At 44.7% G+C, this 16,798-nt stretch overlaps 1 protein-coding gene across 3 annotated transcripts in view; it reads right to left on the bottom strand.

The window, feature by feature from the left end:
- MREG (melanoregulin) overlaps window positions 1–16,798 on the bottom strand; it is a 59,944-nt gene that overhangs the window by 29,944 nt on the left and 13,202 nt on the right. For all 3 annotated transcript variants that reach the window (XR_006820327.1, XM_046019558.1, XM_046019556.1), the window contains exon 2: window positions 12,535–12,694. Coding sequence is in view for 2 of the 3 variants with exons in the window: in XM_046019558.1 (XP_045875514.1) it covers window positions 12,535–12,694 (160 nt within the window). In the remaining variant the exon portion in view is untranslated. The remainder of the gene's footprint in view (window positions 1–12,534; window positions 12,695–16,798) is intronic.

The following is a 16,798-nucleotide window of genomic DNA, read 5'->3' on the forward strand; positions in this document are numbered from 1 at the left end:
AATGCCACACCTTTGCTGACTTGACACAGATAACAGCAAACACAGTGTAAGACGACAGAGGGCATCTTAGAATTAATTTTTGCACGTTGTCACACTTGGGTGGAAAGAGCCATGCTTGAGCAGTCCTTGGTCGGAAGGTCTCTCTTCTTACAAGCTGTTGCCATTTCTACTTCTAGCTCCGGCAGAGTCCCCCAGACTGTCAGCGACAGCCTGGGACAGAGCCCAGGGCTCCCGGATGAAAGGTCTCGGCCATGAAGCTTGGCCGGTGGTCAGTAAATCCAACTGCAGTGCACTTTCCCTGTCACACTTGGACTTGGTTTCAGAATTTTCTGGAAAGTCACCAAAGCTGGCACCAAATAAAGGGGGGGGAGAGGGGAGAAAGGAAAAAGTGAAAAGGAAAAAAAAAAAGGAAGGAAAGGAAAAAGAAAGAAAATCAGCAGGTCAGCTCAGACTGCAGTACATTCAGCTCTACAACTGAACGAAAATATCATGGTTGTGCTCCAGAAAGACTTCCTCCTGCTATGCTCCTCCCTCGTTCCTTGCTCAACATCGAGCCTGGTTAGGCTGCTAGAGCACCTGATCTTCTGGTTCTTGGTTGAAAGACTTCATTCCACAGCTAGGACTGGCAGCCTGTGGCCCCAAAGCACATTTCCCACATGCTTGTGGCCTCTGACCACGATACATTATTTATGGAAGAAGGAACGAGGTTAATTTTGACTCTGGTCTGGTGAAATGTGCTCCAAGTTCTTTCATTTAATGATGGCAACAACGTGGCGTAAGAGCTTGTGCCCGGCTCTACCTCAATTAATTTGTCATGAGTTCAAGAGGGCATCCTCAGTTTGCATGCCTGAGCCCCGGGGCCTGCCTCTTCTATTGCAAAACCATCCGAGGGCCCAGCTCACTGCTGTGCTGGAAACAGCCTGATCTTGTGTAACCAGGTAGCTAGGGCTGGGGCTCCCAGAGGGAAGGGTGTTTTTACAGGGAGTGTCCTTCTAGAACACTCTGGGGATTTTAAGTCAGAGAAGCAGGAGCTGTGGCCCCCACCAGAACTCCATTTTCCAAAAATAAAAAAATAAAAAAAAAAAGAACTCCATTTTCCCTATGAGTTCAGTCAAAACCAGAAAGCCAGCCAAGTGGTTCTTAAGGAAAGTTCTTCAGAAATCTTGCCGAAACTCCAGAGATGAGTGCATTCCTGCCGGGACGGCCGGGCATGCCAGCAGCCCGGACCCGCACAGGCGCCATGCAATTAAGAGCGATTTTTGGTTATTCTGAGATGAGCAAACCCAACCAAAGGAAGGGGGGGGGCAGGCGTGGATGAGGGGGAAGCAGGAGGTGAAGAAGCCAAAAATAAAGCCCTGTTAATTACCAATGGCAGCAGGCAGGTGGAGAGGAAGGGAGCTCCAGAGAAGGAGCCTGATTGAGCAGGAGGGTCCCACAGTGCTGCAAAGATAAATAGGGACTGATTGCGCCCGCACCGTCTGCCCCAGCCCGTTCTGGCAGGACTGCTCCGAGTTTGCCCCTGCTCCTCCTAAACTGACTCCCATTCTCTGGTCCCCCTCCCTCCCCTTCCCCTTCCTCCAGCACACCCTCCCAACAGCAAACCAGAATGGTGTAGAAAGACCCCGGGGAAACCACCACCATAAAGTGTGCTGTGAAATGATGACTTGACATGAAGTAGGCATCCGTGAAGCGATACAGGCATGTGATCTAAAATTGTTTCAAACGGTACCGAGAGCGTGAAGTTACGGGAAGACACGAGTCTCCTTCCCTGCACGTGCCTCTGCTCCCCAGAAGTCACCACCACTAACAAGCTGAGAGGTAACCTTCCAGAAACTTTCCTACTTAGCTCTTCCTCCAGCAGGATGACAGGATATCTACCTCCTTAGCAACAGAGCATAATTCCCTCCCTCTTGATTCTGTAACTAGTACTTTCATTGGATTATTTTATTTCCAGGTTTTTTACTTTTCTTTTTTTTTTTTTTAAGATTTTATTTATTTATTTGACAGACAGAGATGACAAGTAGGCAGAGAGAGTGAGAGGGAAGCAGGCTCCCCGCCAAGCAGAGAGCCCGATGGGGGACTCGATCCCAGGACCCTGAGATCATGACCTGAGCCGAAGGCAGCGGCTCAACACACTGAGCCACCCAGGTGTCCCGGTTTTTTACTTTTCAAAACAATGTGGCAGAGCCCACATATCTTTGTTTAACGGCATGAGAATATCCATAGATGGATTGTTAGAGCAAAGCTGCGGAGGGAACTGATTTAATTCAGGTTCAATACTGAAGCTACCGCACCTTAAAAAGGATTGCAAACTGGTGAATGGAGCCAGAATGACAAATGAGGAAGCAGAGGCGCTATTCTGATCACAAGGGATTCCATTCTGGGCAACCACTTCCCGTGGGCTCGCTCGTGTCCCCGCCAAGAGAAAAATGCCTGTTTCCCTGAATGCTGCCACAGTCTGTTTGGGCAGAGATTCCTCCAAACTCAATAGCCTCATTGGTTTCTGTGCCCTAAGGGCAGCTTTAGATATTAAATAGTAAAGCAAGAAAATGAGTTAGACTTCAATCGCAGAACAGTAGCTACCAATGGGCAGTAGAAATGATACCATGATGAGACTGAGAAGATAGTCAAGAGGTCTCGTGGCAGAAGATGGGATGGTAGGACTCGCTGGGACTTGGCAGTGCCTTAAGTTCTATTTGCAATCATATGTGCGCTTCATTTGGACAACAGTGTCTGGAGATATTAAATTATTCTAGATTTCTCTTGATTCTACATTCTGCTGCCTGCCCTCCCAAATCCGTGCCTGAGTCCGGTGCCTGAAACTACTGTTACCCTGGGGATGATATTCAGAAATATCTATCTACTACCATCACGGAGCAAGGTGTCCTAACCAAATGACATGAATCATTTGATAGTGGAGGTGAAAGTACCAGGTTACCATGATCACACCTGGAGGACAGGGGTAGTTAGCATAGTGCACGTCACGTACTTAGAGCAGCACCAAGTACACAGTAAGTGCTCTATAAATGCGCCTTGCCATTGTTCTCACAGTCTGATTCCTTTCCACCAAGCTACCTTCTAGTCTGGTCAATGATTTCCCTTACGAATTTTATTATAGGGCAAAGACTGCTGGGACCACTCAGGTATATGGCCCCCCTCAACGGTTATATGCATTTGGGTTTATACAACAGTCTCTTGTGAATTTGGTAACTGTTAGTAAAACCCCCTCGGGATGGGTAATTTTATATGTCAACTTGCCTGGGCCACAGTAGCTAGATAGTTGGTCAAACATTATTCTGGATGTTTCTGTGAAGGTATTCTGGGGCTAAGATTAATATTTTAATTGGCATACTCTCAGTAAAGCAGATTACCCTCCATAATATGGATGGACCCAAACCAATCACTTGAAGGCTTTCATAGACCAATGAGTAATCTCCATGCAAGAAGGAATTCTGCCACCAGACTGCCTTTGGACTTAAACTGCAAATCTTCCCTGAGTCTCCAGCCTGCAGCCTTCCTTATCAGCTTTTGGATTTACCAAGCCTTCACAACTGTGAGCCAGTTCCTTAAAATAAATATCTCTCAATAGATAGATAGATAGATAGACAGACAGACAGCCTAACCGTTTCTGTTGTTTCTTTCTCCAAAGAACTCTAGCTATGCTCATATAGTTCTTCTCCAAAGAACACTCTCTACGTTCAGATAGTTCTAGATGCCCTGAAAAATTCAAGTTCAAAGACCTTGCAAAGCTGATCATCAGATCTTGGGCAGAAGTGACACCACCCATGGTATTGCAAGCCCATGTGGTTTGCATGAACAGCCAACCAGGCTGCCCCACATACACACCCATCACACTGCGCCTAAGAATAGCTGTGAACCTAGAAGTGGGTCCTTTTTATGATGAAAATAGAAAGTAACCTAATGGAAGTATCAACCCGTTAGTTCTCATGCTGAGTTGAGAGATGAGGGATCTAGGAAGAACAGAAAATAATTTTCCTACATTGTTAACACTAAATTAATATCAAGACTTAAAAATATTAGGCTGGAGAACCTAGGTGGCTCAGTCAGTCAAGCAACTGACTCTTGATTTCAGCTCAGGTCATGATCTCAGGGTCGTGAGATCAATCCCCACGTCAGGGTCCCCACTCAGCAGGGATCTGCTTGAGATTCTCTCTCTGCCTCTATCCCTTCAAACCCCCTGCTCGTGCATGCATGCATTACACTCATTCTCTCTCTAAAAAAGAAAAGAAAAGAAAAGAAAAGAAAAATACCCTTTCAGACATAGGAATAACTGAACTATAATTCCAAATCAAACCTGCTTCATTCAACACTAGACACATCATTTAACAAAATTAACCAATAAATCGACACAGAATTTGAGCTTTTGTTGAAACAAATCCTGTATAGAATAGCTTAGACTTTGAAAAAATCATCATACATTGGCGTTTCCTTAAGAGGGAAATAAGTTTGACAGTGTATGTTCTACAAAGTCCTATGGCTATCAGTTTATTTGAACACCAGTTTATTCCTGTTCACATTTAATTAAAGGACAGGGGCCCCTGGATGGCTCTGCTGGTTGAGCATCCAGCTCTTGGTTTCGGCTCAGGTCATGGTCTCAGGGTGATGGGATCGGCCAGTGTAGGGCTGCATGCTCAGGAGAGTCTGCCTCTCGCCTTCTCCCTCTTCCTCTGCCTCCCCACCTGTTGGTGTGTGGTTACAATGTGTACACAAGCCTGAATTACCTCTCTTTCTCTCTCTCTCAAATAAATAAGTAAATCTTTAAAAAATTAATCAATAAATAAAATAAAATAAAATAAAGGAGAAAGAAAATCATTCAACTGTCTGCTCTAAATCCTCAGAACCTGATGGCTTTCCTTCCCCACTCTGTAGTCCACTGTATAGAACTCTGAGTCAGAAACCCATTTCTGCTTGGACACGATCGCAGAAAGTCCCAAAGAGCTCTGGCTCTCTCTTTTTATTTTATTTTATTTTATTTATTTATTTATTTATTTGACAGAGATCACAAGTAGACAAGAGAGAGAGCGGCTCTCTCTTTTTAATAAACAGTCTGTCTACATCAGAAGACTATGGTGAGAGCCTGGTAATGCACGTAGGAGGCACCCAGCCCGGATGACAGGCAGGCGTCTCTGATGATCTCATTTGTTCTAGTGAAAACCAAATTTGACATTGAGTCAAATCTTGTATGATCCCACTAATACAAGGTATCTACAGTGGTCAAATTCACAGAGATAGAAAATAGAATGGTGGTTACCAGGGGCTAGGAGGGAGGTATAAGGGGTAATACTGTTTAATGGGTAGGGAGTTTAGGGTAGGAAGATAAAAAAGTCCAGAAGATGCATGGTGGCTATGCTCATACAGGTGATGGTCGCTCATTGATGTGAATGTACTTATACTGCTGAACTAGCACTTAAAAATGGTTAAAGTGGGGGCACCTGGTTAAGAGTCTGCCTTAGGCTCAGGTCAGGATTCCAGGGTCCTGGGATCGAGCCCCACATTGGGTTCTCTACTTGGAGGGAAACCTGCTTCTCCCTCTCCCACTCCCCCCTTCTTGTGTTCCTGCTCTCACTGTCTCTCTCTCTCTGTCAAATAAATAAATAAATAATCTTAAAAGATTAATCTTAAAGAGGCTCAGTCAGTTGAGCCTCTGACTCTCGGTTTTAGCTCAGGTCGTGATCTCAGGGTCATGGGATTGAGTCCTGTGTGGGCTCCAGGCCTAGTGGAAAGTCTGCTTCAGATTCTCTCTTCCCCTATCCTCTTCCCCTCCCCCTGTGCTCACTTTCTCTCTCTCTCTCCCTCCCTCAAATAACTAAATAAATCTTTTTTAAAATGGCCAAAATGGTACATTTTATGTTATATACATTTTACAATCAAAAAAAGAAAGGTGATCCTATGTCCCAGCTTGTCTAGGGCAGCCCCAATTTCTATCTCTGGCCCTGCATGCTTGGTATTAGTGCCTCTTTTTCCCTCTTAGTTAAGCCCCGTGACTGGGTCCCGAAGTGGACAATAACTAGCATGACAACCCTATGGTTAAATAATTATTTAGTGTTACCGCTAAAACACAGGAAGAGTATAACTTTTATCCCTAAATCTGTCTAATTTCAAAGCCCGTGTTTCCTACCACCTCACACCCTACCATGTATCCAATGATTTCCCATATACATCAAGTTTTCTAGTATTTATTGTTTTAAACCCGCTGCCTTAAATACAGCTTTTTTTTTTTTTAATTTTTATTTATTTGACAGAGAGAGAGAGAGATCACAAGGAGGCAGAACAGCAGGCAGAGAGAGAGGAGGAAGCAGGCTCCCCGCTGAGCGGAGAGCCTGATGTGGGGCTCGATCCCAGGACCCTGAGATCATGACCTGAGCCGAAGGCAGAGGCTTAACCCACTGAGCCACCCAGGTGCCCCTTAAATACAGCTTTGATGTGCTATCTACCTTGTAAGAAAACAACATCTTAATGCTGCTCTCCAGAAATGCTTGTGCATATATATATATAAAAGTCATTACCTGCTCAGAAATGTCTGTAGTTCTGTATATTATATATATATATATTCTGTATGTGTGTGTGTATCTATCTATCTATATACATTTTTTTTTCTTTTAAAGGGTTGGTGGGTGAAGAACAGAAAGGAACTTCCCAGACAGTATGTGGTCCAGTGGGTTTTCAAGCCAGGAATGGGGCCTGAGGTGTAAAAAAGTCCCAAAGCAACAGCATCTGGAGGATGTTACATCCAGTGGCCAGCACAGATGTTGATATTAAGCAAACACCAGAGTCACTGTGTGACTCAGCTGGCACAGGGTGGGTGATGTCAGCAAATACACAGACGGGAGAGGCTACTGGAGGCAGGAAGTCAGCATCCGTTTGGTAAGTTTGACTTTGACCCAAAGGATTCCACTGAGGCTTTTCCTAAGCTCACTGGAAAGAAGGGAGTGGTGTCTTTACACCAACTTCGGGGTCATCCAGACTGAGCCGGGATCCCAAATTCCCAGTCATTCCCTCCAGTACCTTGTACAGATGACTCAAAGTCCCTAATCTCAAGGGTCCGAATGCCTGCCTCCCGGGGCTGCCGTGAGGAATCAGTCTCTGCCTGGGGAGTGGGCTGCTTAGCACACAGCGTTAATACTCACTGTTATCGCCTAGAAAACAGAGGCTAAGACCACTTGATACTCAGATCCTAATAAGAATTTTTATTCTCTCACCCACAAACCCAAATATTCACTAGTAAAATAAGATAGAGTATGGCCGCCTTCCACAATCCGCACGCTCCAAGCTCCCAAACAAAAAGGCCTTTGGGGAAACCCAGAGTTAGCTAGAGAATCGCTTTCATTTTCTACTATTCCGCTCTCTGGGCTTGGCCTAAAGCTTGCGGTCCCATCTCCAGCAGTAGCCGAAGTTCGGCACTTACAGAGAAGCCGGCCGGCCCTTCAGAGCACATCTCAGCCCACGTGTGGAGACCCGGGGAAACTGTCATGCAGAGCCCAGTGGTCTATCCCGGGCTCCATGTGAGTCACAGAGATGTGGCCGGTCCCCAACCCTCCCTCTGGCTTCCTCACATCCTCCCACCGGATACTCCACTCAACTCCTGTGTTCTCTTTCGTTTCAGTACCAGAGCGAGGCCAGGCTAAGTGTATGCTCCAGACACTGCCACCAACCCCTGGGAAGATCTGTGGCTATTTTAGGCATTTTATATGAACTGTTTACAATGCCTGGCAACATTCTTCCAGCAGAATCCTGGCATGCAGGAAGAGCCAACGAGTTATAAACTGGGAACATTTCATGCTTTTGCGTCTACAGTTTTAAGATATAATACCATTTTATGGCTCCGCAGAATCCGGCAGAGTATGGTTTTGATGGGATCACTCCAGCCACACAAGCATCTGACGTTCACGTGGATCCTCCTGGTGTAGAAATCCCACCTTGCTCAGTGACGGAGAGGCAGGCACGGGTCATGAGAACAAACATTCCTGAGCATGTAATGGCTTAAGAAAAATAGGCATAGAATTTCTATCACTGATCCCACCAAATAAACGTGACCAGTTTTGAACCAAAAAAGTACTTAAAAGTGTTTAGAAGATCGATGTGACTTTTAGCATTTATTTTCATAAACAAACGTAAAAAGCCTTTTTTAGCAGAGTAAAAATGTTGACTGTTACTGAACCATCAGAAAGGACATCAAAACACAGCAGTCAGGGAACATTAACCAAAGCAGAGACAGGATGGAAGGGCACAAGATAAAATAGAAGCCTGGGACAGGAGCCTTGACTGGCTACAATCCCCACGGAAAAGCATCACCGGGGAAAGGTGTGCTATAGTACGACCAAGAACATTTCCTAAAAAGAGGTCATGATCCTCATCCTCAAACACAGCTCTTGTCCCCTAGCATCAACAAGTCACAGATAAAGGCTTTGGGCAGATGTGGCTCACTCATTTTGAAATCTACATCAAATTGCAGATAATACCTGTTCCCTTCTCATGATTTCAATCATGGTGTTCACGATATACAATGTCTCTAGATGCACGAAGCCAAGATTCAAATCTTGGCTGCATGTTTTCAGCTCCATGGCCTCGGACAAGTTGTTTCCAAAAGAAATAATAATGGTTCCTACCTCACTGTGTTGCTGTGAAGAGGAGATAGTTAATACGTGCAACGCGCTTGAACAGTGCCTAGAGCTGTTCTCATTATTATTGATATCCTGGGGGACAAGATCATTCAGTATGATTAAAATTAGGTGTCCAAATAAAAAATTAAGAGGCATCGATATCTCATAAACCATTGTAAGCTCCCTAGAACAGAGTGGATTATGTGAAGAACAATTCGTCTAATGGGAATGAACAGAAGAAGATCCTGATTCAGGGGCAGGATTCTGAGGCTGTTCACTATTTCTCATACGTGAAGTACTTTACGGCATCATTCGAAGACAAGAGCAGTAAGTTTTCCACTGCTTGGAGGTCTGCAGATGCATTATTTCTTCTGCTGGAAGTCTGTTTTCAATTAGCTTTTGAAGCTTTTGCAAATAAAAGTGAATTCTATTCGATTTCAGTAATGTCACATTTTACATCCTCTGTCACTGCAAGTAACTTTAAGTTCGGGTTTTGCTTCATTATTTGCTCTGTATACACTGCTTTTCTGATTTTTTTTTTTTTCATTTTGGAGAAACAGTGCAAATTTAGCCCCATCTGCAGCATTTCCTACCACTAGGGGAATGGAGGTAGTGCACACAACTGTTTTGAAATTATTTTTCATTTTTCAGGGAATTCCAAATAGGGACATCCCAACATGGCGATGGCTACTCAAGGAAAACCATAATGCCTGGTTTTCCTTAATACCTTGCTTGAGCTTCTAAACTGTATCATACAAGAATATCTTGGGTTCCTTGTACCTCAGTAGGTAGAATTTGTTTAGGTAAAAAACGAAAACCCTCTGTTTTATTAACATTTGTACCAGTTTCATCCTTTGTGAAAAAGAAAATAAGCAACAGTAATAAACAAGGAATTTCTTCAAACTTAAAACACAATGCAACAGGCTTCCCAACTCCATCTTCTTCATCAACGGTGGGTTCGTTTCTCACTCATACCAGACAACATAACAATAATAATATGTAGTATTCATCCGTGTTGTAAATGTTCCCTGTGTATTTGCAGCCCACAAACATATTTTGTCTAGCTGACACTTTTTTTTTAATGTGAGTTATCACCTAAAACTGTGGGGCACCTGGCTCAGTCAGTTAAGCATCTGCCTTCGGCTCAGGTCATGATCCCAGGGTCCTGGGATCGAGCCCTGCAATGGGCTTCCTGCTCTGCAGGGAGTCTGCTTCTCCCTCTCCCACTCCCCCTGCTTGTGTTCGCTCTCTCTCTCCCTAATAATAAAATCTTTAAAAAATATAAAATAAATAAAAATTTGGACATTTTATATGTAAATTTGGATTTTCTCCTTCCCTTCAAAATCAAAAGTTCTATAGGGTACATGGGTGGCTCAGTTGGTTGAACACCTGACTCTTGGTTTTGGCTCAGGTCATGATCTCAGGGTAGTAAAATCGAGCCCCTCGTCAGGCTCCACGCTCAATGTGAAGTCTACTTGAAGCCTTTCTCCCTCTGCCCCTCCCCTCTCTCTCCCTCTATGTCTAAAATAAATAAATCTTTAAAAAAAAAAAATAGAAAGTTCTGGCACTTCCAGATCCACATTGTCAGCATAGCAAAGAGCTGCCTGGAACTCAGCAGCTGCTCCCTTTGAGCACAGGATAAGCTTCCAATGCTCCCCAGTTCCACAGGCTCAGGGATCTTTCCTAGGTTCCCCCAAGAAGGAGGCTCTGTGGCAATTCCAGCATTTAAATGTACCCTGACCTAGCAATTCTTGTCCCCGAAAATCTATCCAAGATCATGCAAATATATATGGGTACCCACTGCAACACTGCCTCGGAAACCCTGAAACCACATAAAAGTTACTAGGGACTGGTTGAATAAGTGATGGCCAATCCAGGTAAGAGACTATTAGGGACCCCTCCCCCAAAGCAATGAGGTAAATATAGAAGGTCCTGAAATGGACCTAGGTCTAAAACATATGATTAAGTAGAAAAAAGCAAGGTGAGGAGCAGTATGTAATGTGGGGAAAAATGAAGAGATAGATTAATATAAGCTTTTATATGTATTTCAAGTGTTTGGAAGAAAATGTGAAAAAAATTTTTATCCCAGATGCCTTGGAGAGAGGGGGTGCACCAGCTACTCTGGCCCTCTTGCTGTTAGCTGCTTTGGGCACTGTGGGGTCAGAAGAAGTCTATCCTCACCGGCAGAAAGAAACCCTCCCTGGTCAGCCCAGTTCAGTAGGGTAAGGAAGGGAAAGCCAGGTCACACGCTCCTGTCCACATGCTCCAGAAGGGCAGCCAGGCGGCAGGACTTGGCTGGAGCAGCTAGATGACGTGCTTTCGCTGTTACTAGTGGAGGATGGAATTGTGCCGGGGACATTGGAAGCCGGGGACAGAGCAGAACACAGCCGGCTACTTGCGGGGTGTGATATACTGTATAATATACGGTTAAACCCTGTGACAGATGTCTAGCAGAAGCGGTCCTCATCAGCGCTCCACACCCAAGACAGAACTCGCCTCCACAGCCTCTCTAGACTCTCTAGACCACCATCACCCAGGCCTGAAGGACCAGAGGCAACTGTCAGCCCCGCCCCAACCAGATGATCCCCACCCCCACACCTGCTTCTAACCTCCACAAGGCATCCAAGCCAAAACAGAATAAAAAGACACGTGGCTCTTCTGAAAGTTATCACTTCCTGCTACCGCATGATTGGGAGGGGAAAAAATTAAGCAATTAATTAGCAAAAATAAACCCAGATAAGGAACAGATGACCCCCCCCACCCCCTGCTGTGGCCACCTGTCCCCAGCAACACACACACAGACCCTCTCTGGTACTTTTCTTCAGAGCCAGAGTCTGGGGTATTCGATGTCCCTATTCTTCTCAATTACTATAAGATACAAAGTAAAACATGACATCTGTATTTAACAAGGGTATGCACTCAGAACTAACTGACAAACACAGAATTTAGAAAACTCAGTATTATTTGGAAAATAATACCCATCATACTCTATTATATTGTATTACTATACATAGTACCATAATGAGGAAACAAAACATGACTCCCCTGTTGTTTTCTCTCAACTTATTATAGCTTGCTCCTTTTCAATATGCCAGTGTTCCCATACCAATAACTTGGGGATAAGAGTTGATTAAGAGTATTTTCAGCCCCTGTCTTTATTCATTTGTCAAAACCTGTACAATGTATGCTACAACAAGTGACCCCAGATGTAAACTCTGGACTTTGGCTATATGTATCAATACTGTCGGTACCAAATGTACCCCACCCCCATGCAAGATGTTGGTAATGGGGGAAACTGTGGACTGCAGCCGTAGTGGCTGTATTTTCTGCTCCATTTCTTCATAAACCTAAAACTATGCTGAAAAATTAATAATTTTAAAGACTGCTACTACCAAAAAAAAAAAAAGATCAATTTCATGCCTCATCACAAAAATTATGATACGCAGCTGTCTAATCAACACGCACAATTTAAGAAGCTACCAAGAGAAAAAACAAATAAAACTAATTCAGACCCCCTTAATGTACAAACTGTGATAATGCAAAATACACTTCCACCTTCCACTTCAGTCTGAATCTTCTAACTGTGGCTTGCTGAGCAAAGGGAAAAATCACAGAAGCACAGCTAAGCCACGGAAGATGGTCCGCTCTCCTCACCGTCTTCAACAGCACTGTCTCGCTCTCGCTGTAAGCCTTGCATCATCGAGGTCAGAACTAGGAGGCAGTCTCATCTGTGTATCCAGCAGGTCGACCAAGACTAACTAACGTTAGCACCCCCAGGCTGCTAAAACACCGCCCTCGTTCGAACAGCTCACTTTTCCTTTTCTTTATTCCAAGCCAGCCTTCTCGGTCACTGCTTTTTCCGACTGGCCGTTATCATCGGTACCTGGCAAGATCTCGACCGGCGCCCACTTACCTCTGAATCTTTGGCCTGCTGATTTCGAACGACTATCAGATTGTACAGGATTCTGTCGTCATCTGCCTCTGTGTGGGACAGGTCATGGGGCATGCTCCACAAATTCTTGTCATCGTCTCTCGCCAGAGTTGCTCCAAATGAAGAATATGGATTGCTATCACTATGGTGTTTAAAAAAGGGGGTATAAGCCTTTTGTAATATATGTAATGTATATAATGTATACATCATATGCATGTAACATGTAATGCAAATAAAATGTTATACACTGTATAATATATGATGTAATATATAAACATATATATTTCTAATAACAAGGCCTGAACTGTCACTAATAATTAAGCATAGCACAGTAGAATAATTTTTAAAATGACTTTAAAAATGACAGAGAACAGATGTAACCAGACGCCTGGGTAGAGGGGATACTACTACGTTCATCAGGAAATTGAGCCCTGCACATCCCAGCAGTGAAAACCAAAAAAGGAAATCCAAGGGGGCGAAGCGGAATAAAATTCTTGTATGATTAAAAGAAGAAATTGACAAGTGACCTGAAGAGGTGAGCTTTTCATGGGCGATGAGTTCAAGGAAGCACAGTGAACAGATCACAATGGTAATGGACTATCAAATTCCTTACCAGAAAGTGAAGAAACAAATATGCATATCCAAATACTTTCCTTTTTTTTTTTTTTAAAGATTTTTATTTACTTACTTCAGAGAGAGAGAGCAAGCATGAGATGGGGGAGAAGCAGAGGGAAAAGCAGGCTCCTTGCTGAGCAAGGAGCATGATGTGGGACTCGACCCCGGGACCCTGGGATCATGACCTGAGCCGAAGGCAGATGCTTAACCGCCTGAGCCACCCTGGTGCCCTCCAAATACATTCAGTAGACAATGTGGATTGTTGAGTAAGAAGTTCAGTAATCCTATTTTTGTATGTTCGCTGTAGGATTTACCCTCTACAAGGTGGTACCTGAGCTGGGACTTCTGGAGGAGGTGAGCAGCTAAGCCTCACTTAGGACCTGCTTGCACCTGGCCCTGCTGAGCTTCTGTGGGACTGCACAGGTAGGGTCATGTCAGGGCTATTCCCTTCATCTAATTATATGTATGAAGCCCTGACTCCACGTTAATCACAGGGCTCCATAATGTTGTGAACAAAACAGACACGATCCCCATCCTTGGACCTCGCTAGAGCCCAGGGAGGGAAACATATTAATGAATGACCAGGTGACTATAGAGTGAAAAACTGGGATATGTGCTATAGAGCCAGTGGGGGGAAGCATCAGGTAGGCATCATAAAGAAGGGGTTCTTGGGCTTCAAGTTGAAAGTCTAGAACAGAGTTCCAGGCAAATGAAATAACACATTCAAAGGCCCTGGGTCCACTTGTAAAAAGTGGAGCACAAGTGGCAGGGGATCTTGGAAACAAGGTTGGCAGGAGGCCACCATCTGCCTCAGACAGGGGGTCGAGACACTGGACCCGGAAATCCCTCTAGCTGCTGTGCAAAGTGTAGGGTCTGGGACTGGACAAAGAGATCAGAGCGATGGGGAAAGGAGCAACCTATGGGGAACCAGAGGCTGCTTGGCCACATGTGGCTGTCATGTAGGGAGCCCGACACGGCAAAGGCGGAAACGCACAAAGCACTCTTGTTCAGAATGATGAGCCAACAAAGAATCCAGTCAAGAAATGGGCAGAGGACATAAACTGACATTTCTGCAAAGACTTACAAATGACCAAAAGGCACATGAAAAAGTGCTCCACATCACTCAACATCGGGAAAATACAAACCAAAACTGCAATGAGATACCACCTCACACCAGTCAGAATGGCTAAAATTAACAAGTCAGGAAACAACAGATGCTGGCAAGGATGCGGAAAAAGGGGAACCCTCCTGCACTGTTGGTGGGAATGCAAGCTGGTGCAACCACTCTGGAAAACAGCATGGGGGTTCCTCAAAAAGTTGAAAATAGAGTTTCCCTATGATCCAGCAATCGTACTACTGGGTATTTACCCCAAAGATACAAACATAGTGATCTGAAGGGGCACATGCACCCAAATGTTTATAGCAGCAATGTCCACAATAGCCAAATTATGGAAAGAACCTAGGTATCCATCAACAGATGAATGGATAAAGAAGAGGTTAAAAAAAAAAAAAAAGAGGTGGTATATATATATACACAATATATACACAATGGAAAAATGGAATACTATGCAGCCATCAAAAGAAATGAAATCTTGCCATTTGCAACGATGTGAATGGAACTAGAGGGTATTATGCTGAGTGAAATAAGTGAATCAGAGAAAGACAGTTATCATATGATCTTCCTGATATGAAGAATTTGAGAGGCAATGTTGGGGGGTTGGTGGGTTAGGGAAGGAAAAAATGAAACAAGGTGGGATCAAGAGGGAGACAAACCATAAGAGACTCTTAATCTCACAAAACAAACTGAGGGTTGCGGGGTGGGGAGGGGGGTAGGAAGAGGGGGGTGGGGTCATGGACATTGGGGAGGGTATGTGTTATGGTGAGCGCTGTGAAGTGTGTAAACCTGGCGATTCACAGACCTGTACCCCTGGGGCTAATAATACATTATATGTTAATAAAAAATAAAAATTTAATTAATAAAAAAAGAGTGAAATCTTGCCATTTGCAATGACATGGATGGAACTAGAGAGTATTATGCTGAGCAAAATAAGTCAATCAGAGAAAGACAAATACCATATGATTTCACTCATACATGGAATTTAAGAAACAAAACAGAAGAATATAGGGGAAGGGAAGGAAAAATAAAACAAGACGAAACCAGAGAGGGCGACAAACCATAATAGACTCTTAACCATAGGAAACAAACTGAGGGTCACTGGAGGGGAGGTGGGTGGGGGAGGGGGTAACTGGATGACAGACATTAAGAAGGACACTTGATGGAATGAGCACGGGGTATTGTTTGCAACTGATGAATCCCTAAACTCTACCTCTGAGTCTAATAACACTCTATATGTTAACTAAATTGAATTTAAATTTTAAAAATTTTTTTTAAAAAAAGGATGATGAGCCAATCAAAGAGGACGCAAATGAGGTCTCAGTGCCCTAGCCGCACATGTCAAATTCATTCATTCATCCCTTCAGTTGTTGATTCCACAAACATGAAACGGATGCCTGCTGTTTACTGGGTGCCAGGCTGGGTGTTTTGGGGACATGAAAACAAAGAGGACATTGCCCCGTTCTTAGTGTGACTAGAGTGCAATGAGATAAGTGAAATTAAATTTTTTAAGTATAAACAGAATGTCGTAAAACCAGAGAAGGAGTGACAACCTGTGTGATGAGAAGGAAGCTCAAGAAAGGTTTCGTGGAGACGACATCTAACCCAGACCCAAGGAACGCACCACCTGGCGCCAGGAGGAGAAGCCGGGGAAAGGTATTCCTGGCAGAGGGAAAGACAGCGGCAGCGCACAGAGGCCTGAAGGGAGCACAGGCCTGGGGGATTCCAAGCCTCCCCATATGGATACACCACACAGTGCTCACACTGAGGGAAACAGAAGGTTGAGAAGAAGAAAAGGTCACTCAGGGTAAGACCGATGACCGTGCTGGAGTTCGGACTTTACTGTGTGAACTATGAAAAGTTAAGGGGATTTTGGGCCTTGTCAGGTCTGGGTTTTAGACAAAACTCCGGTGGAGGAAGGAACAAAGACATGGCCTAGGAGGCCGTCCCGGGTGTACATGACCTGATCTCTGAGGTCCTCTGTCAGGGGGCCGGGGGCGGGTGTGGGGCAGACAGAGACAGAAGCCCACAAACCAGCCACAACCACAAGGGCCTCTCGATTTATGAGTCATTTGTTAGAGTTACAATGAAGGTTTCTTTGGGGCACAGGAAGGTGGAGTTCTGCTAATAAATACATATTTCACTCTACATGTCTGACATACTGGTGGGGCCAGCGCGAGCAAGGGTGTGGCTGCGGAAGTAGGGCCGGAGTGGACATGTGAGGACACACTCCAGCATCTCAAGAGGTTGGAGCCGTGGCGGGCAGAGTCCTAGCTGATGTGGGAGACAGAGGTCTTTAACTGGCCCCATGCAGAGGAGGCCAGGGTTGACCTTGAGCCTATGGGATGTTCACAGGGAGGTGAATATGGCTTGGGAACAAGGACGGGGCTGGCCATCTTGACTAGGGAGAAATGCCCATGCACTTCCAGCCCCTGGAAGCCGCAGCATCGGAGGACCAGCCTGGGCCTGGGGAGTAAGGAACGGCTTTGGGGGAATAGCTGGACTTCAACAGCAGGA

The sequence above is a fragment of the Meles meles genome, chromosome 9 (assembly GCF_922984935.1).
Source record: "Meles meles chromosome 9, mMelMel3.1 paternal haplotype, whole genome shotgun sequence".
Lineage (NCBI taxonomy): Eukaryota > Metazoa > Chordata > Mammalia > Carnivora > Mustelidae > Meles > Meles meles.